The sequence below is a fragment of the Astyanax mexicanus genome, chromosome 9, assembly GCF_023375975.1.
Source record: "Astyanax mexicanus isolate ESR-SI-001 chromosome 9, AstMex3_surface, whole genome shotgun sequence".
Classification (NCBI taxonomy): domain Eukaryota; kingdom Metazoa; phylum Chordata; class Actinopteri; order Characiformes; family Acestrorhamphidae; genus Astyanax; species Astyanax mexicanus.
The window spans coordinates 39,907,246-39,926,340 of record NC_064416.1 but is presented as its reverse complement, the minus strand read 5'-3'; the positions used below and the strand labels follow the sequence as shown (position 1 = coordinate 39,926,340).

Here is a 19,095-nt window from a genome sequence, read left to right as displayed (position 1 = left end):
ATGCCCTGTGTCACAGAGTCTGAAGGGTGTTTGGACAAACTGTTAAAATGTCTGGATCTCTGAACGCTGTGGGAGAACGGAGGTGTGATATTCATCAAAGGTAAATACTTTTTTATCATGTTTAACTACACCAAACGTCTATTTTACACCGGAGTTCTCCTTTAAGGTCTTTTTTGGTGTGTCCTCTTCTTGGGACTCTCTTTGTGGCCTGTCTCTGATATACCTTGTTATATGGAATGGTTTTACGGAACACGAGCCCAATCACACAGGCCCTATCCAGATCAGTCAGAGCCCATGCTCACACCTGCAGGTACCAGAAGCCCAAAACAAGTGTCAGCAGCAACAGCAAAAATAAACAGTTTGGCATTGGCAGAGAAGATTTAGCAAATTAGTCATGGAAGCAATCCTCAGCACTACTGTTCATTCCTTAAATGCATATTCCTTACAAACATGGCAACACTTAATAGGGAAGTTAACAGGCTTTCCAATGGTAAAATGTGTATTCTCAAGAAGCATTGTTACAACATAATATACCCTACAAAGTCAAATTGCCTTACTTTTTGTTTTTTGTTTAATATGAGGAGGTGAAGCTTTGTAATTTGTAATGAAATTTTAATATTGCTGTACTGTACAGTCTTTTACAACAATCTATGTGATTGCAGATTTAATGATATTTAAATGTTCCTGTAGTATTGCCACAATTTTTAAAGCATATTAATTGTGTAAATCCCTTTGGACTGATTATCAATTAATTCCTTCAGTAATTAGTTTAAGTAAGCAACAGTAAAATCTAACAATACTTTGGAAAGTAGAAAGTTGGAATAAATGGCATTGATAAATAAAATGCTGTGTTAGTCTAAAATCACCGGGCCATACCCATAGTGAAAGCTAGTAATTAATGTTGTTTTTCATTTATGTTATTAGAGTTTGTCAATTCATATTCTTTTAAAAGCAGTGTTTCCTTCTTGATTCCAATGATTATAATTTTTAGTAACACTCAACAATACTCAATTCCAGCTCAATTTTAAATCCATTAAATATAAAAAGTACAAACTACATATTATTCAGGATAAATAAACATGTGAAAAAAATCCTGATCAGAATCAGGAGGTAAATGTTTATACTACTCATACAAAAACAAAATTCCTCCACAGAGATGTGAAAGACTCACTGCCAGTTATCAGTAAAGCTTGATTGCAGTTGTTGCTGCCAACGGTAGCACAACCATGTTATTAGGTTTAGGGGGCAATTATTTTTGGCCAGTTATTTTCCTTAAAAAATTGAAATAATTTAAAAACTGTTTTTTTTTTTGTATTTACTCAGGTTATCTTTGTCTGATATTAAAGATATTCTGGAAAATGTGTAATATGTTTAAAGTAATGTCTTTTGTTGTTTCAACATTGAAACATTGTTGAAACAACATTTAATGTTAAATGGTTTTGCAAACATAAAATTTTTAACCTTAAATCAACCTAATACCGTCAACCTACCGCATTTTCAATAAGCTTTTTTACATTTCATCACCATACAATTTTGGATGAAGGGATGAAAAAGTGGTTTTATTTCCATTTGCAGCAATTGCTTTTTTAATTTGGCACCAATTCTTCATCATAACTGAGGTAATGTTAATGTTATATTTGTTTTACTGTTTTAGAGCTTAGATGTTCAATCAGATTGGCAGTAGTTGGTGACATTCTTTATACTCAGCTTTACTACAGTGATGTTTATTGTTTAATAATATTGTTTAAGTTAGTAATAAAGGCTTTATGTTTGTAGTTAGAAAGTTCCTAGCTACTTCTCAGGCAATATCAACATTGATTGACTTTTAAAAATCAACACCATATGACCAAAAAGTAAAGAAACAAAAGAGACGGATACTTTTTCACAGCACTTTATGTGTATGTTAGATATGTTTCAACAGGTCCATGCATGTGTTATAACACTGACTATAACAGACTTATAGGAGTGTCTGTATTTAAATCATAAAAAAAACATTAGAAATTATTGATTCAGGGGTTAGCACTGAAGTTTATGACGTAGCAAATTGGTTATTGCAGGGTAAATGGATTTTGATTTATTGGAAAAATCAAAGAAAGTGTTTTAGCTGTCCCTGCCTGGTCTCCCCTGTGAGCTGAGGCCTGTGTGTACAGTAGCACAGTACTGTGTGGTATGGGTATGGGGGGCGGTGCTGGTGGTGGGTGTGTGTATGTGTGTATGTGTGTGTGTGTGTGTGTATGGGGGGGTGTATGAAAAATTTCGGCGCTCTGGCGTCACTCGCCGTTCCCACAATGCCCTGGTAACACGCATGCGCGGTGGCCACTCCCGCTCGGCTCACACAGCGATCTCCATCAAAGATGGCGGGAGCCTCCGACCCTCTGGAAGACATGCTGTTCTCGGAGGTGGACGAGAAAGCCGTCAGCGACCTGGTGGGCTCGCTGGAGTCGCAGCTGGGCGGCCGGAGCGACCCGGTGACTGCGGCGGCCTCGTCGGTGTCGGGCACAGCATCCTCGGGAGCGGCGCGCGGAGGCGGCGGCGGCGCGAACCACCGCTTGGCGCGAGCGCTGCCTGCGCGAACGGGCAGCAGCAGCACATCCGAGCAACAACAACAACAGCAGCTTCAGCAGCGGAAAAACGGGACTAACCGGGACTCGGACAGCGGCGGGAGACCGGAGAGAGAGGAGAAACCGGACAGCTCGAGCTCCGAGAGCGGCGGGAGAGCGAGCGTTAGCGCGAGCAGCCGCTGCATCAGCAGCAGCAGCACGAGCACCAGCAGCAGCACCCCGACCGGGTCCGTATCCGAGGGCAGCTTGCTAACGGGAACTTCTGCCCCGGTCAGCGGCAGCAGCGGAGGAGGAGGAGGTAACGGAGGAAGCGGGCCCGGCAACGGTAACACGCGCAAAGCAAAACAGCACGTCTCGTGCGCGACCGTGCGGACCAGGCGCTCCGGAGCCCAGAGTGTGAACGGGGACGGTGTTGGAGGAGCGCTCGCGACCACAGCCAGCTCTCCGGTGAAGAGCAGCACGAGCAGCAGCAGCAACAACAACAACACCACAGCATCCACTACGAACACCACCGCTACCACCACCTCCACCTTCAACACCTCCACTAGCAGCATCAGCGCTCCTGCAGCTGCTGTCACCGTCTCCTTAACGACGGGGTCCAGCTGCGCAACGGTAACAACAGCAGCAGCAGCAGCAGCAGCAGCAGCGACCACCACGGCGGCGGCGGCAGCGTCCATCGCGCTGGACCGGGGAACTCCCACCATCGCGCTGCACCGGCTCCCGAGCCACATCGTCGCCAGTCTCGCGCAGAACCGCAACGGCACCACCGTGTCTGCGCTCGTGCAGCAGGGCGCGCTGAGTCCCGGCGTGAGCCCGCAGGTGAACCACGACAAAACCGCGGCAAAGTCCCCCGCCGGTCAGTCTCCCGGTGGCGACGAAGCAGCAGCAGCAGCAGGTAAACCCGGCGCCGTGATGGTGATCCCCAGCGCTGGGGACCCCAGCCCTAAGCCCTCCACAATAACAACAACAGCCACAGTCACAGCCTCGTCCGTAGCCGTAGCTGTCCCCGTCCCGACCCACAACTCCGCACCCAGCTCCACTGCGCCCCTCAGCACGACTGCAGCCGTCACCCTCGCACCGGCTCCCGCAGCACCACCACCACCGGCCACGGTCCCCGCCACCGCCGCCACGGTGAGGCTCGCCCCGCCAGCCAGCGTTGCTGCGCTGCAGCCTCCGCAGGCTCGAGCCGCGCTCACAGCCCCACAGCGGATCGTGGCCCCGCAGCTGATCGTCAGAGCTCCGCAGCAGCAGACCACCATCCAGCTGCCTCCCGGCTTCACTATCCCGCCCGGTAAGAAAGTTCACAGATTTTATTTCCCGCTCGAGTCGCGAGCCGTTAAAGGGGAAGTGCAGGTGTCTCGTCAATTTGCGCTACATTGTCAAAACTTGCTACCGTGGTGTATATAGTTAACGCTGTTCTATCTGTTCTGTCTGTTGTCTGTGTTTCAACCTTTTTTATTTATTCAGTTATTATATATTATTCATTTATTATAACTCAGCTTTATTACTTTTTACTTTACGGAATGTATGAAGTGTGCTATCTGTATGCCTTCCCTAAAAACAAACTTTGTTATTCTATTGGAAACTTAACCCTCTTTTAAATCAATTATGTTTTTGAGGAGAAGAAAATCTGGGATTTTTGGGATTTTTTTTATGTGGGAAATTTTATACAGAAAACTTTTTATTCTTATGACAAACTGTTTAGCTTGAGTCACTACTTTATCATGATGGCCTTAACACATGTTATTGACATAATGTTGCCCAAAGGCAACAAATTAAGATACCTTAAGAATATAGTAATTATAAACAGCCAAATATACTTTACATATTCGTGCACATACAGGTACATCTCAAACAATTAGAATATCATTGAAAAGTTACTTTACTTTTAGTAATTCAGCTGAAACTCATATTATATAGATGTATTACACACAGATGTATCTATTCTAAGTGTTTTCTTTTATTGCTGATGATTATGGCTTACAGCAACAGAACACCCTAAAGTCAGTATCTCAGTACTTACTTTGGACTTGATAAAAACAGTGGACCAACACTAGCAGATGACATGGCTCTTCAAACCATTACTGATCATCAGTACATTTTGCTTTTTATTTGGAAATCAAGGGAGCAGAGTCTGGAGGAAGAGTGGAGAGACACACAGTCCAAACTGCTTGAGGTCTAGTGTGAAGTTTCCACCAATCAGTGATGGTTTGGAGAGACATGTCATCTGCTGGTGTTGATCCACTGTTTAATTATCAAGTCTAAAGTCAGTGCAGTGTTTTCCCAGAAAATCTTACAGAACTTCATGCTTCCCTCTGCTACTGACAACTTTTATGGAGGAGATGCAGATTTCATTTTCCAGCATGACTTGGCACACTGCCCATTGCTTTTATATAAAATTAATAAACCCATTTTCTGTGACACTGATTTCGGGTTGTCATTGGCTGTAAGCCATAATCATCAACAATTAAAGAAATAAACGCTCAAAATAGATCACTCTGTGTGAAATACATCTATATAATATATAGATTTCACATTTTGAACTGAATTACTGTAATAAAGTAAATTTTTAATGATATTTACATTTTTTGTAATGCACATCTATACATACTTTTGTATACTCATTGTATTGGGCGTACCTTGTAACCTTATGTTAAAAATAAAGTAAAATAAATAAATAAGGTTTGGTATGGTGTGGTGTGGAATGGTGTAATAACCTAAATCTGGTTTGTTGCAATATCATGCCATAGAGGGCCAATATAAAAATATTAATGAAAAAATAAAAATCATCAAATAAAAATTGGATATTTGTATGGTCTACATCAGGACAGGGGAAATTGACGTGTTAAAAAAGAAATCTTTTTGTTTACATTTAAATCGCCGTATACACTTTTGTAACACTCAGTCCAATAATGACAGCAGGCTTAAATCGTAAAATGCACCCGAGAAAAACAGTATTATCATGGAAAAACGCATGAAAACATTGAAACTTCTGGGTCCGCGCATGCGCAGGGCGGGCAAGCAGCACATATCCGCGGGTAGCTCAACTCGGCAAAACACCAGCTAGCAGCAGCGCTTTAGCTGCGTTCAGCTGCTGAGGACAGGCAGTTAAACGGAAATATTCAGTGATAAAATAAGGCTTTAAGGTTTTATAAACACATTTAAAGGACCACATTTACATAATACCTGTTTATTTTACGTTTTTAATCAGATGTGTTTTTCTATGTTCAGTTTGCTGTGTCACACATTTCTGACAGAGCTGTCAATTTCAGATCTGATAGAAGTTTTTCCACAGATAGCATTAACTGTGTTGTAACATATTTAGAAACCTTTACAACTTCAGTTACAAATGAAAACTTTGCTATTTTTTTAATTGTGGTATGTTTGACACATTTAGAAGGTGTTAGCTTACTATCTATCCTGTGTCCAAAGTGTCCATACACCTCTTCTAATTTGTTCTAATTATTTCTTAACTATAAACAATGCCAAATGCACCTTATATACAGCTCTGGAAAAAAAATAAGAGACCACTTCAGTTTCTGAATCAGTTTCTCTGACTTTTCTATTTATAGGTATATGTTTGAGTAAAATGAACATTGTTGTTTTATTCTGTAAACTACAGACATCATTTCTCTTAAAAAGATGCAGAGCTTTCAATAAAAAGCTCAAATAAATAAAAAAAGTTCATATACATAAAGTTTTAAGAGTTCAGAAATCAATAATTGGTGGAATGACCCTAGTTTTTATTCACAGTTTTCATGCATCTTGGCATGTTCTCCTCCACCAGTCTTACACATTGCTTTTGGATCACTTTATGCCACTCCTGGTGCAAAAATCCAAGCAGTTCAGCTTGGTTTGATGGCTTGTAATCATCTTCCTCTTGATTATATTCCAGAGGTTTTCAATTCGGTAAAATCAAAGAAACTCATCATTTGAAGTGGTCTCTTATTTGTTTCCAGAGCTGTAGATGCTTCTTGTATAAATATTTGTGTATTTTCTATTAATTAATAAGTATTATACATGTGCTTTTCATATGAAACAAAATACAGTGCTGTTTTATTTCTGAATTAATCACTTATCTGAGTAAAGTATCATTGTGTAAGAGCAGTAACCTAAACAATGGTGAACAGTAATGAAGTAAATGTAAATACACTACTTGATATCAAAACTTGTGGCGTGACTGCAGTGAGTTACCTCTCTGTGTGTTGAGGAGTCTGACTGCCTGGTGGATGAAGCTGTTGCAGAGTCTGGTAGTGGAGGCTCAGATGCTCCAGTATCTTCTGCCGGTTGACATCAGAGCAAAGAGTTTGAAGGATGGGTGGATTCATTCAAAATTTCAATCCCTTCCTTTAGACCTCCCCTTTAGTAAAAAAACTAAAGTCTTTGCCTTTGAATGTAATTAAATGTAATACAAAGTTTATAGTACTTTAATGTAGTTTTTGCATTTTGAGTTGTTGGAGGGGGGCATCAGAGGAAAAAAAAATTATCTGTTATTCTAACTTTTTATTCAGAAAAACTGCTTTTCCCCCAGTAAGTTTCTCAGTGTTTTAACACACTTCTGACAGACCTGTCAGTGTCATAGTAGATGGAAGTTTTCCAGTCATCTTTATAACTTTGTTTGGAAACAAAAACTTTACAGAACTATTTGATTTATAAATTGTGGTGTGTTTGATACTTTCAAAACACGCTAGCTTGTTAACTGCTTGATCACACACCTCTTCTAATTAATTTATTTCTAATCTAAGTATCTTATCTACCTCATGATGGTTATATAATATTGGCATTCAGCTAAACACACACCTCTTGTATACTAATTCATGTTATTTAATTGTTTACGATATTAATGCGATTTTATGCCACTGCTAAATTTATAATACACCACATTACAGGGTAATTATACTATTACACTCCCTTTAATTAGTAATAGTTAGAGAGATGTGTGTGTGTCCACTAAGAAGTTGTTATATATTTCATAAATGTTATTATATGTGTGGGCATAGGACTTTTTTTGCATTGTTGCACTGATGTTAAACCTCATGCTTGCACTGGGTAGCTACTGTATATCAAAAAGGTCAAAATTTTTTAAAACAAAGCAGAGTGTACACTGTGTCCTGATTGGTGTAGTTACTTCATGCTTCTTTTGTTTTGATATAATATGTGTTTATGCACACAACTAGAAGGAAATTAATCTAAAAATAAATGAATTAAATAAGTAAATAGCTGCATATGATCCTAAGGTCATTTTGGGCTCTGGAGCAGTGGAACCGTGTTCTCTGTAATTATGAAACTCAATCCAGTACCTTTGGCCTAGCCAGTTGGTGGAGCCAGAACTAGCCATCCCACCATCCCAACCATCAGCACCTGATCTCATTGATGCTCAGCAATGTTCCAACGTCAAGTTTGAAGGCGAGCAACGAGGAGTGTTTTATGAAAATAAAGGGAGACAAAATCTCTATTGATGCTCTTGATTTTAGAGGAAGAGCTGGATGAGCAGGTGTCCACAAACATATTTGATTTTGAAACTGCCAGTAAGAGAAAAAGTCTTCCAAAATGACTTGTTTGTGTGGAGGAATAGAATGTTGTGTCTAAGTCTAATAAGTCTAAGTTTACTCTCTTTTTTCTCGCCCAATATGACTTTATCTGAATGCATTTTGTCAGGCAGTGTTTTTCAGCTCTTTTGCCTCTGTGTAAAGTTTTTTTCTTCTGCTGTGTGAGGTTCTCTCAGACTGTGTAAGAGTGTCTCTCCCCTGCTGCTCCACTCACTGTCTCACGTATTGCAGCGCTGAGGCTCTGAGAAAGACACGTTCGGAACAGTCCGTGTTTCTGAGAGGAAGAACCTGTTGGATGCTCTTGTTCCAGTACCTGACTGAAAGAAGTCCTCAGCTGTAGGAAAACAAAAGTCTAAATATATCTCATACGCACATAATTTAAGTGCTTGTGGTGAGGACTTATAGTAACAACTAATATTAATATTTAATATTAGGTGTAATAATAAATGCTAAGAGGAATTTACAGATTTTTTTAGTTTCTGTGTTGTTCAGTTAGAATAAGGGTGGATTTGGTGTGAAGTGTTTTGCTGTTGAGAAACTTAACAAGGTCATTTATTTCCTGTCCAAAACCACAACTGAAGCTACACATGCTTTCTGTGTATCATTGATATTACTGATGATGGTAAACTAGTGATATGGCTCAAAAACCTTTTATCTGGGGTATACTTGGCCTCGAAAAACCCTGAGTGTAATCCTCCACTATGAATAGTGTGACAGAGCTGTCCTCTGCCACTATATCTAAATAGGGAGATATATAAATAGAGAAATATGTTTTTATGGTTTAAAAGTTAAAAGATTAGTTTTGTGGTTTAAAAGTTACAAGACGAGAGTAAAACCTGCAGGAAAAGAAAACTAGCTGCAATTAATTTATTGTCGGAATCTCTAGGCACCTTAAGATTTGATTAAATCATGATTCAAAGGTAATTTTTATGCATTTTAATGCATCATTTTCTTTTAAACAGGATGTTATTTGCTCATTGCCTACCATTGACCACTTGGTACTTAAAAGTAGTAAAGTATCTGTAATGATCCATAATAAATCCTGCTATTTATTAGACTCTTATACTATTTCTATTATGTAAAAATAAGCATAGCTATTTCAATAATCAAATGATTAATAAAAAAAAACTAGTATTAATGTTGTTAGAGTGATAGTTAAGGAAAGCAGAAACAAGAAGGTGATTATAATGTTATGGCTGACCAGTGTAATGTATATACAGAGCTGTTTTTTAATGTTGTGATTCATCTGTCTTTGATCTGCGTATGAGTAAAGTACACTGCCTGGGCAAAAAAAAACCTCAATCTGAATTTAAGGAAGTAGATGATGTGGGGTTGTTGCTGCAGTTGGTCTGCAGGTCTGGGTTCAGCAACAGTATGTGCTGAAACAATGAGGTCAGCTGACTCTACCTGAATATACTGAATATAGACAAGGTTATTCCTGGATCAATGGATTTTTTCTTCCCTGATGGCACAGACATATTCCAAGAGGACAATGTCAGGATTCATGGGTCTGGAATTGTGAAAGAGTTCAGGGTTCAGGAAGCAGAAGATCATCATTTTCACACATGGATTGAGAGAGTTCACCACAGAGTCCAGATCTTAACCTCATTGAGAATCTTTGGGATGTGCTGGAGAAGACTTTGTTTAGTGGTCAGAAACTACCATCATCAATGCTGCTAGATCTTGGTGGAAAAATTATGCAACACTGGATTTAAATAAATCTTGTGACATTGCTGAAGCTTATAGAAACAATTTGTTTGGCCAGGCAGTGTACTGTGCAAAGAAAATAATAGAACTTTTATTTTATTCTATTATAAAATCTCAGGGTAGTTTTGATGATTTTAAATGAGAATATTGTAATCTTCTGAATTTAACTGAGAGCTTTATTGAAGGAAATACTAAATAAACTAAATAAAGTATAGCTGCGTATTCTAACCAACCTTAAAAAGAGGAAACGTGCCATCAGCTGTGTGTGCGTGCAAGTGTTTGTGAGACAGAAAATGAGACAGAAAGCGAGAAGAGCAAGAGAAAGTGAAAGAGTAAGAGAGGCTGGGAAAGGCTTCAGCAAGGCGATGCTGTTTCAACAGTTTGGAGGAAAATGAAGTGTGGATAAAAGTCGCCTATGACTATATAGGTAGCTTTCTGGATTACCATACGTGCTAACTAGATATAAATCAGCATTGACAGCACAATGTGAATGACATGGGGGAAATATGAGATCAAATGGTATGCATACTTTACAACATGGAATCGTACAGGTGTACCAGGAGGTCAAAATGCGTGCCTGTTATGCAAAATGCGTGCATATACATGCATGTCTGAATCAATTGTTGGCATTTGTAAATCAGTTCAGAATCGTCCACGTCTGAATCAAGATGAATCTATGAATCAAAAAATTTCCCCACCTCTAGAATTAATCTAATTATCAATGTTTTCTAGTGGAACAGTGACTGAATGCTATAATACATTTTGAACTATTGATGATAGATAGATAGATAGATAGATAGATAGATAGATAGATAGATAGATAGATAGGTAGATAGGTAGATAGATAGATAGATAGATAGATAGATAGATAGATAGATAGATACTTTATTTATCCCGAAGGAAATTTAGGAGGTCTTACTCTATTGCTTACACTATTGCTGTGAGGATTTGTTTGCGTCCAGCGACAAGAGCTTTACTGAGGTCATCCAACACCCCAGCTCATCCCAAAAGTATTGGATGGAGTACCATCGTTCCAGTGGACAAAGTTTCACTGCTCCACAGCTCAATGCTGGGGGCTTTATAGCTCTCTAACCCAAACGTGGCATTATGCATGGTGCCAATAGGTTTGTGTTTATCTGCTCCAGAGTGTCCTTTTTCTGTTGGCAGTACTTTTCTTCAAGCAGTACATTTCTCCACCTGGAGTACTGCATAGAAATACAACTCTATAAATGCAATAGAATCTTAAAGGTCTCATTTCATTGTTTTTTCATTCATTTTAAAATGTCTAGTTGTGGTCTCTAGTATGAATGAATGCCATGTGAGCTGTTTTTTTGTGCTCCGGTTATCTGTTATAACGCTGCTTTAGTTCGATGGAGGCCTGGGCAGGGAAGAACAATAAGACTTCGGCTCTTGCTCAGGAGTATTCATACATGCAAACATATCACCTCTGATTGGCTAACAGCACTGCGACACCAGGAGCATATTTGTCAAGTCTCCCGTTTTGGCCAGGAAACTACCGTACTTTACTCCTCTTTCCCGCCGTCCTACCGTATTAGTATTTTCCCGTAAATTTCCCTTATAATATCAAAATAAAAAAAAAACTTTATTATTGAGGCGACAGGCTACTGACTGCTATGTGTCTCTTAACCAATTGTGGTGCCGGTTCAAGGAGAAAGTCCCGTCTTTCAGTAGAAACAGCCAATCATACGTCGTTTTTTTTTAAAGAAAGGTAACAGAGCTAACCATGTAAACTGTGATGACACACAGATCAAACCCACTGTGTTTAATGCTTAATAAAATACAGCTTGTGAGTCAGTTATCTTAACTTTATGATTAGATAGATAGAGGGTCAGGGTTTGAAAAAAATCTATGACGTTATAAGACAAATCAACCACCACAACATTAAAAAACTGCTCTTTATATACATTACAAACATGTTCAAACTTTCCTGATGTGCCTGATCAGCCAATAACTATTTCATTTTCAAACTGTGTTTATTAATTTAGGATTGCATGACTTACTGTGAGCTATAGTGAACGAAAATTCATTTATCTAACTAGTTATCTAGAAAATGTGGATAGCCAGAATTTAGTACAGTACTTTATGGTTGTAGTTTAAAGCAGTTTCTTAACCCTGATCTCTGCCCTAAAATTGTGTGTTTTCCAGCAGATCCAACTGATCAGCTAATTAACAATCATTTATTGAGTTTACCTGTTCAAATCCCTTAGCTCCCTATAGACCCTAAATCAATCATTATGTATATCCAGCAGTGTATTAGACACATCATATCACCACTAACTTTATTAAGTGCCTTTAAGAGAAAGCTCTAGAATATGCAGAACAGTGGGGATATGCAGTAGAATATGCAGGAACAGGGTGTAGAAACACTAACGGGACTTCTGTTCATTTGTAGTTTACAGTTAGATCAGAGTAAGACCTCATGTTCTGAGTAAATAGAGATATTCCAGTCAAATCCAAATGTTTTTTTCTTTATTTTTTTTTACTGTAAATGTATGTTTTGAGCAAAAATACAGCAACTTAGTCAATAGTGTGACAATATTTTAGCAAGTTGGAAAAAAGTATAAAGAGAAAGAAAGTTGCAAAAGAAACGCTAGTTAATTTTTATGTATGTGTTGTGAATGTTGCGAAATTAATTTACTTTAATAGTTCAGGGCTAGTTTTAGGGTTTGTTAGAATTTGTTCAAATCTCAAGTATTGTGGTGTAATGTATTATTTAAAGGGGTAGAAGAGATGGTTGAGCTGAAGAGAGAAAATGTTGAGAGGGCTGAAATGAACTGAACCGATTAGGAGTGGACTGAGCAAAAAGAGATATTAATGAAAGATTATTAATTGTGTAGGCCCCTTATGACTAATATTTACTTTTGGAATATATCTGGTCCATGTCCTTTTTGTAAAAGCTCATGATACTATTTTTAGGTCACCATCATTTTGCAGAATTTTTGCACCCTTTGTTCAATTTTTAATCCATAAAAAAACTGTAGTTTGTAAGTGGTTCACAGGTGGTTATTTTAGATTTCTTGTAAACCTTTCTTAAAATGCAAGGGATAGTAAACCTCAGTTGGGCTGGTGGGATGGCTCGAAGCAGGGGACAGAAAATGTCCCTTATTTTTAAATCCCAAACTTGGCAGGTATGACTAGGAGGCACGGACGAAACAGGCAACATTTAGAAACATTTGAAAAAAAGACATTTTTTCACCAAAAACAGGCTATGTAATGTCATATGTTACTTTACAACATGTGTAATGCTCTGCTAAGTGCAGTTCAGCCACTTACCTAGTCTTAGTGTCTTTGTAAAATGCAAAATCCACCAGCGATCCTATTTAAACATAGTTACTTACACACAGAGCTGGGTAGTCCAGGTCCAGAAAGTGAAAATCCACCCCAGTGTGGATTTTTACTTTCTGTAATTTACACTGTTTACTGAATTACACTTTTTACTGAGTTATGTATTGAATTCGAGGTACCTCATTTAAAAGACCTGTAGACATGGGTGCTTTTCCTGATCGACTAATATTCTGACTATATTTTCTTTTTTAGCTACTACAGACAATGGAGGTTGAGGACGAGTTTCATGTGCAGCATGCATGAAACCTACTGTATTTCAAAAAGAACAAGAAAAAGTGGATTTTAGTGCAGGGACACCTTTAACAAATGTTTTAGTAGTGTAGCATCACCTGAACATTCAGCTCTTCTGTTATCAGCTGATATGATTTTGATATCATGCATCATCTTGTAGTCATCTTGTTGAGCGTGTAATAAAAAGCCGGTGTGGTGTGGGGTAAACGTAGTTGGTGTCATTGTGTGATGTGTATTTGTGTGTCTCCTAGGGATGGTTTTGGTGCGAACGGAACTTGGGCAACTGGTGATGGTTCCTCAGCAGGCGCTGGCTCAAGCTCAGGCACAAGCTCAGGCTCAGGCTCAAGTTCAAGCCCAAGTTCAAGCTCAAGTTCAGGCCCAGAGTAACCTGTCTCCACGGCCAGCAACCCCAACCACTGGAGCCACCTTCAGAGTCGCCACACCACAGGTACACACGAACACTACAGCTTCTTTCATTTATTAATGTAATTTATTTATGTAATGTAGAGCCCATGAAAACCTCTAAAATGTAATTAGGAGGAAGATGGATGATCACAAGCCATCAAATCAAGCTGAACTGTTTGAATTTTTGCCCCAGGAGTGCAGGCATAATGTTATCCAAAAGCAGTGTGTAAGACTAGCGGAGGAGAGCATGCCAAGATGCATGGAAACTGTGATTAAAAACCAGGGTTATTCCACCAAATATTGATTTCTGAACTTTATAAAAAAAATGAACTTGTTTTCTTAGCATTATTTGAGATCTGAAAGCTCTGCATCTTTTTTAGTTATTTCATTTTTCATTTTCTGCAAATAAATGCTCTAAATGACAATATTTTTATTTGGAATTTGGGAGAAATGTTGTTCGTAGTTTATAGAACAAAACTACTAGGAGTGCGGGAAATTTCCGATGCTTAGATGCATCCAGTTGCGGAACATTTGACAAATGACAAAAATCGTTTTTCTAGATGTTATCTGAGAACGTAACAATGACACAAAACGCAAAAAAATTGCGCCCGGACAGTCTGTGCTGCGCACATAAGAAAGACGCAAGATGGAAGAGCGGCAAATTCAAACGCGCTCAGTCGCTGGTTGAATGACAGCTGCTTTAATTATTGTTTAGCTTTAACATTGTAGTATGCTGTAAAAATCTAGAAGCAAATCCCTACACAGAGTATATTTTGGCTAATGCAGCAATAAGAAGTGACCCAGCATTTTGACTCTCCTGTCTGCAGATGTTAATTTAGATACATAGTTTTTGTATGGAGGCTGTTTGTTGATTTGGTATACAGTAAATTTTGTCTGAGGAATTTTGTGCTCAGTATTTAGTCTAAAGTCTTGGAATCTTTATTTTTATTTAAGGGAGGCGTTTAAGTTATAAGCTATTCAAAATATGCTGAAATGTACAAACATTGTTTGTATTAGAGCTGCTGGCACAGGTTCTACAGGTGCACATTTGCAGTTTTAATTTCATTGTTAGGTTCTCTGAAATGTGTGCTCTCCTTGCCATATTTCTTTCATTTGATTTAATATAAATATAAAATAAAATGGAGTTTTAGAATGGAAATAAAATTGAAGTTTATTCATTATGGATTGCTACAGATAATGTACTACCAAGATGCATTGATAATCGTTTTACAATCGCATCGCAGACCTCATAAGGTGCTTGGAGATTCCCACCCCTAAAACCTACAATGTTCATTTTACTCTAACATAAATCTATAAATAGCAAAACCAGAGAAACTGATTCAGAAACTGAAGTGGTCTTTTCATTTTTTTGAGAGCTGTATATATTTTATGTATTCTTACTACAAAATAAAGATGGATTTTATACTGTAGCACATACATTACATATACTTGAGAATAAAATTATTAGCTCCCCTATGAAATGTACATTTTTTTCCAATGTCCTTTTATAACAGAGCAATGATTTTTCAACTGAGCATTTAAAAATACTAGTTTTATTTAGAGTAGACTATTTTTATTTTCATATTTTAACATAACTATTTCTAAATAAGCAAAAATCACTAGGTTCAATATTATTAAGAATTGACTTTTTATTCAGCCATAGCACAAACCACTGCTGTGCTATCTTTTTTAACGTTGTAAGCTTGTTAAATCAGGTTACAAATGAGGGTTATCTTACAATTTACACACAGTATAAAAGCTTCAGTAAGTGTTTGACTTTTCACTTGGAAAGCATCTTAACAAAAACAATAGAAATCAGTTCAGACTTGCGAAGGATATACAGAGTAGAAGCGAAGTGAGAAATATTATCAAACAATTCAAAGAGAGCCACACAATATAGAACAAGCCTGGCAGAGGTATGAAGCACAAGCTTTTAAAGACCCTGGAAAGGCAACTAGTGAGAATTGTGTATAACTGAAAACACACCAGTGAATGACCTAGCCATGTCAGGAATTGTTGTCTCAAAAATTACAACCACTAGAGTCCTGCATTGCAAGGTTGCAGACCAAGAAAAACTCCACTTCTGCAGAAAAGATTATTTCATGCCAGACTAAAGCATGCTAAGGACAACCTGGAGAAAGACTACTGCATACTAGAAGCATGTCCTTTGTTGAGATGAGAAAAACTAGAACTCTTTGACCATAGAGATATTGATTATGTTCCAATGCTTTAGTGGAAATCATGAAGAAACATGTGAAGATTTTGAAAGAAACCCTTAAGCAGTAAAAAGTGGTCTGGATTGACGCTTTCTCTTCCTACATGACAAGGACCCAATACAATCTGTACATTGCTCTTGGTAAAGAACTATCTTTAGAAGTGAACATTATTGACTGGCCTCTACACACTCCTGACTTGAATCCCATTGAAAATCTGGCATAAACTGAAAAAGAACTTTCAAATCAGAAGTAGATAAAATGTTGAGCTTGAGAGTTTTTCCAAAGAAAAATGGGCTTGGATCAGAGGTGTCAAGTAATAAAGTACAAATACTTCATTAACTTACTTAAGTAGAACTTTTGGTTTATTTATAGTTTACTGGAGTAATTATTTTCAGAACTTTTATCTTCTACTTTTTACATTTTCTCACAGTTATCTAAACTTTCTACTTACATTTTAAAAACAGCCTCGTTACTCCTGTTTCATTTCAGTTTATTTTCATTCTGGCTTCTCATCTCTCCATCCAGATAGAGTGAATTTGATTGTGATTGGACAAGAAATATAAACATATATCATTCTGACACTCTGACACTCCATCACACCTGCACACGTCACCCCCCCATCCCCCCCAACACACGCTCCAGCAAGAACACAGCAGACGTATGTAGTCTAGTATGAAGATGATCCGTGCAGAGACTCAAGAGAACTCCAGACCAACTCCAGACCAACTAAACTTCTTTAATATATTTACTTTATTCTTCTAAAATACATTCATTTACAATCAGCATATATGCACCTAAAACAGGGAGGAGCCTAGTGCATCCTACATTTATCAACGTTTACATTTTAATACAACAGTATAATCATTATGGCTTTTAGTAAAATGTGTTTTGAGGAGGGGGGTGGGGGTGGGGGTAGTGCACTGTAGGATCCTGTGGATCTGCCTAAGCTTTTGTTCTTAATGGCATTTTTTCCCTTTACATTACTTTTACTTATACTTTAAGTAGTTTTGAAACCCGTACTTTTGAAACATTTAACCTGAGTAAAAAGTTTGAGTTGATACTTCAACTTCTACAGAAGTATTTTAAACTCTAGTATCTATACTTCTACCTACAAAGTATTGAATGTCAAATCGTTTGACAGCTTTGGCTGGTATTGCTCTGGAAATGTCAGAGACTTGTTAAAAACTATTAGAATGTAGGCTGTTAGCATCAGGGAGCTAATCATTTTGACCGCGATAGTTTTTTTTTTGTGAAATAATTGCATTTATGTGGGAAAATAAATTTGTACATAGTGTACAACTGATCTGCAGTTCAGTGAGGTGTGACATATACAGATGATGGATTATCTGTGTCCTGTTATACCATTAATCAACACTGACGTGAATGATAATTCTTATTTAAGTAACTATAGCCTGTGTGCAAATGCATGTTTATTAAAGTTTACTTAATCGTGTCTACTATAGACTGTAATAGATTTGTGCACCTAGAATATTCAGGATCATTTTCAGAACTATGATGAGTAGATGAGTGTGTGTGGAGCAGGTGAAACACTAACATCATAGGATCATACTACTTATTATTAAAGTTCCATTTAGTATTAAAACAATAGTTTCATACATCCAGGGGAAAAAAAAACATATATACAACAAACAAAGGTTTTAAGTTTATTCTGTAAATAGCAATACAAATACTAAAGACACTTCTTTCAGGAATATTGTAATCTGATATGAAGTTTTTTTATTGTGTTAATTTTTTTGCCGATATTATTGGGTATGATACAATATGGCATACCTCTAATATCCATACATGCAAACTGTGTCATAATTGATCAAGCCAACACTAACATAGTTATACTGTTCAGTAGAGCTGCAACTAATGACTATTTTAGAAGGCGACTAATCTGTCGATAAGTTGCGCTTGTTTTTATAATGCTCTCCACTTCTGTTTCTTATTAGTAAGGCTCCCAATTCAATGCATGTTTTACTGCACATTCACAGATAAACTTTTAGGGCCTTAGACAGATTTTGCAGAATATTCTGATTCATGTTCATGTACCTATATACAATTATAAAGCATATAATAGGAGACCTTCACACAGGCAGGATGTTGTTATTTTCAGGAAAGTCTACTTAAATGTCTTCAATTGAGATGTTATATATGACCATGTTTTGGTAAACAAATTAAGCATCTCTTCTATTGTGAGAAAGAAATGTGTAAATTGTATGCAGTCAGGTTATTATTTCTATATTATTAGTTTATTTAATTATATATACTTTTTTAGTATTAATATTGCTCTTTGTATTGAGCTATTGAATTGCCTCTGTAACTTGAGTTGCCAGGTTTTAAGTTTTCCCACCAAATTGGGCTTATTTGATAGTTGCGGGGGAAATTCACAAAAAAGGTGTGCGTTTTTTGGGCTGCTTTTATATTTATTGTGGTCGACAAAAAACCTTAATTGCAAACTTTTGAGAACATCTGTGGCAAGTTTTAGCTAGATATTGGGCGAGTTTTAGACAGACTTTGGACAGGATTTTTGGCTGGAGCCACAGAGCTCACGGTAACTCCCTCTGTGATTCCCCTATTGCTCCAAAGACAGCAGAAGGCACTAATTTAATTTATTTTATTTAAATATTTAATAGTCACACTCACACTTTTATAATTGTAAAACATGAGGAGCCTTCGTGTTGAGGTAGTACCGAACACTGCTCAGCCTGTAGTAGTTTTTTTTATTCATTTTAAGGCTCTGTGTTTTTGTTTCAGCCTGGTTTGAAGAAACATGGAGCCTCTCTCATTTCTCTACCCGCTGTAATTGCCGTCCTGTCGCTGTCCCTTCATCTCATCTCTGATTTTAATGAGCTGTTTAATATTGCATTGAAGTTTTGCTTATCACATTTTACCTGTTAGAAGGTAATTAATCACTGTTTTAGCACGTACGTTTACTAAGTATAGACTCTATTAATCAAAGCTGATTAATGATGAATTTCTTTCCACCTGCAAGAGGAAAAGGCCTTTTTTGGGTAGTACTTTGTCTGCGTTATTGATTAATATGAGGACGCATTG

General features: G+C 37.8%; 1 protein-coding gene across 2 annotated transcripts in view; it reads left to right on the top strand.

Moving 5' to 3' along the window:
* The first annotated feature begins 2,270 nt into the window (after nt 1-2,270).
* Nucleotides 2,271-19,095, top strand: part of LOC103025397 (transcription initiation factor TFIID subunit 4) — a 152,224-nt gene continuing 135,399 nt past the window's right edge. For both annotated transcript variants that reach the window (XM_022679898.2, XM_022679897.2), the window contains exons 1-2: nt 2,271-3,852; nt 13,666-13,862. In XM_022679898.2, the coding sequence (XP_022535619.2) occupies nt 2,355-3,852; nt 13,666-13,862 (1,695 nt within the window). In that variant the 5' untranslated portion in view covers nt 2,271-2,354. The remainder of the gene's footprint in view (nt 3,853-13,665; nt 13,863-19,095) is intronic.